The sequence below is a fragment of the Dromiciops gliroides genome, chromosome 6, assembly GCF_019393635.1.
Source record: "Dromiciops gliroides isolate mDroGli1 chromosome 6, mDroGli1.pri, whole genome shotgun sequence".
NCBI lineage: Eukaryota > Metazoa > Chordata > Mammalia > Microbiotheria > Microbiotheriidae > Dromiciops > Dromiciops gliroides.
In genome coordinates this window covers 259,048,667-259,054,722 of record NC_057866.1, presented here as the reverse complement: position 1 = coordinate 259,054,722, position 6,056 = coordinate 259,048,667, and the positions used below count along the sequence as shown (strand labels likewise).

At 37.2% G+C, this 6,056-nt stretch overlaps 1 protein-coding gene across 1 annotated transcript; it reads right to left on the bottom strand.

The window, feature by feature from the left end:
• Positions 1 to 927: 927 nt before the first annotated feature.
• CXCL10 (C-X-C motif chemokine ligand 10) lies at positions 928 to 4,380 on the bottom strand. The gene is made up of 4 exons (XM_043972568.1): positions 4,262 to 4,380; positions 3,632 to 3,758; positions 2,395 to 2,484; positions 928 to 1,878 (listed from the first exon to the last, which is right to left on the bottom strand). Exons 1-4 carry the CDS (start codon positions 4,332 to 4,334, stop codon positions 1,851 to 1,853), a joined length of 318 nt encoding a protein of 105 aa, XP_043828503.1. The 5' UTR covers positions 4,335 to 4,380; the 3' UTR covers positions 928 to 1,850.
• Positions 4,381 to 6,056: the final 1,676 nt, after the last annotated feature.

Genomic DNA, 6,056 nt, shown 5'->3' with positions numbered 1-6,056 from the left:
AGGATGCAGAACTTGGGATTTAATTTTTCCTATCATTCATTTTTAATTGCTGGTTACATAAAATGATTTTGTAAACATAGTAAAGTGAAATATAGAGAATGTATGTCTAAGGTATATTCTATATATCCGTGTGTATACATATATACTTATACATGTATATGTATATATATAAATTTTTAAAGTAGGGAAACATTATGAAAGACTGTGAACTCTAAAAGAGAAGTCAAGGACCCCAGAGAGATCAAAGGAAGAGGAAAGGACCCATATATACAAAAATATTTTTGGCAGCTCTTTTTTTGGTTATAGAAAAAGAACTGGAAACTAAGAGAGTATCTGTAAATTTAGGAATGGTTTATCAAATCATGGTATATGAACATATGAAATATTGTGCTATAAGAAATGACGAAAGGGATCGTTTCAGAAAAATCTGGGAATATTTATGTAAATTGATGCAAAGTAAGATGAGCAGAACTGGGAAAATACAATAACAATATAATGGAGAAAAACGGTTTTCAAAAACTTAAGCAACTGAACAATATAATGACTATCCATGACTCCAGAGGACTGGTGATGAAGCTTGCTCCTTCCAGAGAGCTGACAGATCAAACTGCACAATAAGACACATTTTTGGATATAATTGTTATGGGAATTTGTTTTGTTTGAATAGGAGTATTTGTTACAAGAGTTCCTCAATGGGAAGAATAAGGAAACTGAGAATATGGGAGGCAAAAAAGAAAAGAAAAAAGAAAACTTTAGTACAGTATTGTTGAAGTCTTTGTATTAAAAAGTGCAATTTTTTTTTTCATGGAAAGAGAAGAATTTGGAACCTTTGAAAGAGAATAAAAGGAAAACCAAAATGAATCACAGACAAGCAAGACTACTTTGAAATTTACTGTACATGTTGAATTTATTATATATTTAGGAGAAGCAACAGTATATAATAGATATTCACAGATTAATGTAGAATCCTTTATTTCTATTAAATCATGTATATGGAAATGCCCATATATTTGATGTTTAAGTTCAAAACAAAACAAAAAGGTGGCCTGTATCCGAAAAAACAACAACAACAACAACAAAAAACTAGAAGCATAGAGTAACCAGACAGGTTTTTAATCTGTACAAAAGCATCATGCCCTGCTCATCCCCTCATGAAGCTCTGCCATCCAGTTATTGTAACAGTTTAACAAGAAAGGCAGGTCAGGTCTGGGCAGGCTGGGAGTGATCTCAGAGCTTATCCGGTGGTGCCAAAAAACAACTGTCACCTGAATGCCCTAGAGTCCTCAGAGCTAGAACAGGCAGAGATTTCAGAACTTCTTAAGGACATCATTTTACAGATGAGGAAATGGAATTCCAGAGAGTTGCCAGGTCATTTCTCAGGGTTACACAGGGCATACTCTAAAATCTAGCACACTATGCACTATATCATGAACCACTCATCTTATTGGACATCCATTTTCTTTTTTAAACAGTCAGTCCTAGTGGCTATGGCTACTCATCTAGGAAGCAAAGTAGTATAATGAATAGTGTGCTGGACCTGGCGAGAGGAAGACCTGAGTTCAAATGTTGTCTCAAGTGCTTTCTAGCTGTGTGACCCTGGGCAAGTCACTGAATCTCTCCCAGACTCAATATCTTCATTTGTATACTAAGAATAATAATAGCACCTACCTCACAGGTTTATTGTGAGGATCAAATGACATAACATATAAAACACTTTGTAAACTTTAAAACACTATATAAAAGCTAAATATTAATTTAAACAGCAGCTCTTGTTGCTTGACAGTCATGGAGGATAAGACACGTGTTCTGTCACATCCTGGTCCATCCTCTCTTGAGCAGTTTGGTGATCTCTACTTCTGATTAGAAGTTCTTTTGGACCTGTAAGAAAGGAGTGTAAATTTAAGACATTTTGTTTTGTGACTGATTTGGTCTCTGCCCTAGATCCTGCTGGGATTGAGCTTTAGGGTGGAAGGAAAGGTTAGGAAGCCGGGTGAAAGCCTTGCTAAATCTACCTAGTCATTGGGCCCCTCCAGGATGTGGCTGAATTCACCATCTGATCAGGAAACCTGATGGAAACAGTCACTGTTGAGCTGTGGTTGACACAGTCCATCCAGGTTATCAGAATCTGATTTTATTACCATGATTGGGTTACTGGAAATTGGAATTAACCAGGACATGATCATCTGTCAGTGTCACCTCGTCCACTAAAGACAGCATGAGAATCCCTTTTGCAAGGAGTAATCCATACGGGTAGAAGCTAAGCCACATGAAGTCTAATTACAGGGCTAGACAGACAAGCTACATGTCCCACAGCAAAACCTACATATATTTCTCTCTTTTTGAGTATGTTGTTTCTTGGAGAGAGGCCTCGCCCACAAACCACAGCAAGCGTACCTGTTCTTGTTAATTAATTTAAGTAAATCCTGCATTTTCTTGGAGTCCGGGTTCAGACATCTTTGCTCCTGTGTTCTCTTCATTGTAGCACTGCAATGAATAGATAACGGAAGAATTTAACTACATAAATTATATTCAGTGATACTGAGATTTGTCTCTACACAAGTATAATGGAACTGCGGATTTTATCTTAGAAATTCTCAGTTCTTAAATCCTATCTTCTTCTTTCTTGTTGTGAGCTTAGATACCGGCTGATCCTGAACTGAGGTTTCCTTGTTGATAAAATAGAGATGATAGAATTGGCTCCATCCTTCATAGTTTAAATATTTGATAGTTTAAAAAGTTACCAGCTCTTTTCTGACTCGTTGCTTATAGTTTTCTTACAGAACCGTTAAATTTTAAAGTATTTATTCTGTATATACTTATGTGTATATATGTGGTCTTCCCTGATAAAATATTATCCCTTATGACTAGGGATTGTTTTATCTATTATATCTGTTACCCCAGTGCTTAGCAGAGGTCATGGCACATAGTAAGTACTTAATAAATGCATGTTGATTAATTTTTCTCATGATCATTTTAAGGAAAGAGATAAATAATTGCTAAGAGCTATTATACTTTAAATTCATTAGCTTTTATAGCAGATTACTGAGCTCTGTTTGACTAGATCACACTTATTATTTTCCAAGTTTTGTTTTCCTGTGGAAAAATGGTGAATATATTTCAGATAGGAAAGAATTTGTGATTTAAAAAATAATTTGTGATATAAACATTAGGAGAAGATTTCAAATATGAACATTTTAAAGTAATTGTTAATTTCCTTGTGCTATCCCAGGGCAGTCTTACTTTGTAAACATTAAGTTAAAAGTTTGGGTCCATTTTTTAAAAAAAGGCTCAAAATTGTCAAAACTAGGCTATTATTGATCTTTTCCATGATGATTCAGTAATAAGAACTCACATTTTTATAGAACTTTTAGATTTACAAAGCGCTTTCTATACAACAACCCTGTGAGATCAGTGACAGGTACAATTATCTTAAGGGCCAAAAAATCTGAGTGACATGCCTGTTATCCCACAGGTAGTGCTAGGATTTGAAACCAAGTTTTCTGAATATAAGACCTGTGTTCTTCCCCTTGTTCCATATTTCCTTCAAATTTGTGATGTTTGATTCAAACTGTGATGGCCCTGGTAAAAGGCTTTCCCTGCAGACATTGCCAATAGGTGGGTTTTTACTCACATGATCTCAGTATGTGGACATGAAGAACTTTGAGGAATTACTTCAAGTTTTTGTAAGGATTTTACATGGAAGGCACCATCATGAAACTTGATGCATCGACAACGTATATTTCTTGAGAGTGGGGTTCCTTGGGGAAAGAAAGTGAGAGAATAGAACAAGTTAGTATAACGTCTCAGTAGTGCAGTGAACATTCCTAGGAGGTTTTCACAGGACACTAGACACAAGTAATAGAACGAACGTACTTTGAAGAGACCAAAGCACAATGAGTTTGTAATATGCAGAAGCTTCAGGTCACATACATGGAAGCTAAATTTTGAGTGTCTTTTAAATATCACAAGTTCTCATAATGAATTAATTTGGGGATGGTTTGATTAGAAAAAACATTAATAACAAAGTAGCACTTAGTTAATTAGACCAATACCAAGTATTAAGTTTGCTTTGGGAGATTTTTCTCATGGATTTTGACAAATTGATTTAAATCATATAGCTAGAGGCTTTATACATTATTCTGGGTGCCTTTTCACTCATAGGCTGTCAGTGAAACTTTAATGCATTTCAATCCTGTGTTGCTATGTATGCAATTCTATCATAGTCTTCAAAATAAAATAATATATTACTGTGCCTTCTTACCTTGAATCCTGGGCAGAAGAATTAGGAGCCAGCAAAGGAGTAAAATTGTGCGAAGGACAGCACTTTGGTTCATGGTGATGAGAGTGGATGCTCTTCTTTAATCGCAGTGTGCTCTGAGAGCTGAAGAATTTCTGAGAGGCCATGTGCAGGGGAATCAGTATTTATAGGCTTTTCCCCGCCTTGACTCTATTTGATTTGGCTAATGGTTAACAAACAGCACACTGATTTGCTCCTGGGGAAGTCCCAGATTACAGAGCTGAAAGTATTTTTATCTAGTACTGCTTCCTTTTCAAGGAATTCCCTAGTTTTTTGTCAACTAAAAGAATGTTAGGTTTCTCTTTCTTTTCACTAGCTGTAACAGATCAGCTTATTTCAATAACTGGATCAGAAACTTGGCTCAAGTAAGTCATAAAGTCAAAAGTTTTGGCTGTTTATGGAAGGCATGGCAATTGCAGTTACATAAATCCAAAATAGCAAACATATGCTTATGAATCAAAAATTATGGAATACATTTTGGCAGTCGTAATTTTAGAGGCACTAATATGTATATACGGAGGGCCAAAAGTCATGAAGAGGTTTCAATATTTAATAATTCCTTTTTTTGTTTTTAATTTATACCATAGCATCATATACAGTATGTATAAGAAATGAATTTGTATTATGTGTGAAAATCAAATCTTATAAATGGTGAGAAACAGAGAAAAAATAATTTTCGAAAAGTTATTAAAACATCATGACTTTTGGCCCTCCCTGTATGACAATTATTGAGATGGAATCAAAGAATGAGAGAGACGTCATCACTTTGTAAGTGGCCCTGGTCACCTGATCACAGAAATTGATGAGTATGGTTAGTACCTGGGAAAGGGCAAGTGAAGGGAAATTGTCCAAAGTAGAAGGGTATCCCTCAGCAGGTGGTCTGTCACTCTTGCTGAATATCTTGAGATGAAAGACTTAGTAACTACTTGTTGGGAATATTGAAGAGAAGAATCCTACTTAGGGATGGGTTGGACTAGACCTCGGATTATTTGTTTGGTTGTTTGTTTGGGGGAAAACCCTGGAACTCCTTGATCCTGAGTTGGCTTCTGGTAGGCATGGAGCAGGTGTGACTAGAACTGGACTTGTAAGGATGGGTAAGATTTAGACAGGAAGGGAGAGGGGCCTTCTAGACATGGCAACAGAAGGTCACCCTAGACTATGTCAGTTGGTGGAGCCAGTAGGAGAATAGAGTGGAAAAGCATCTCATTGAGGCTCAGATAAATTTTCCTGTTATACAGCCGAGAAGTCCTTCAAGAAATGGCTCTGGACCGTCCTTTCCTGTGTCACAGGGTCTCAGTGCTCTGGGCTCCTCCTTGCTATAGCCAGTCGGTTGCTTTGCTCCCTAAGGAGGGAGCTCAACCTAGAGCTGGAAAAGATCAGTAGAATGAACACAGTCAGGGGCAGCTAGGGGGCGCAGTGGATAAAGCACCAGCCCTGGATTCAGGAGGACCTGAGTTCAAATCTGGCCTTAGATACTTGACACTTACTAGTTGTATGACCCTGGGCAAGTCACTTAACCCTCATCCCCCCCCCCTCCCCCCGCAATGATAACAGGTAGGGTCCCTCCAGTCCTCTAGGTAGTTCACATCAAAGCCATTTTTCCATCTCCCTTTCTTGGCAAGAGGAAATTTTATCATGCTCCTTAGATGAAAAGCACCAGGATGCTTTAGACTTTGGATCCTCATTGGTCTCTGGGAGGAGCACTACATGCCTCAGATTTTCCTGGAATATTTTGTTTTGATCTTTCCTTTGCCTGGAT

Coding starts and splice junctions, on each gene's coding strand:
- CXCL10 (XM_043972568.1), bottom strand. CDS start 4,334: ATGAACCAAAGTGCTGTCCTTCGCACAATTTTACTCCTTTGCTGGCTC. Junction 3,759..4,261: donor TCTTCTGCCCAGGATTCAAG/GTAAGAAGGCAC, acceptor TCTTTCCCCAAG/GAACCCCACTCTCAAGAAAT. Junction 1,879..2,394: donor AAATTAATTAACAAGAACAG/GTACGCTTGCTG, acceptor CCTTTCTTACAG/GTCCAAAAGAACTTCTAATC.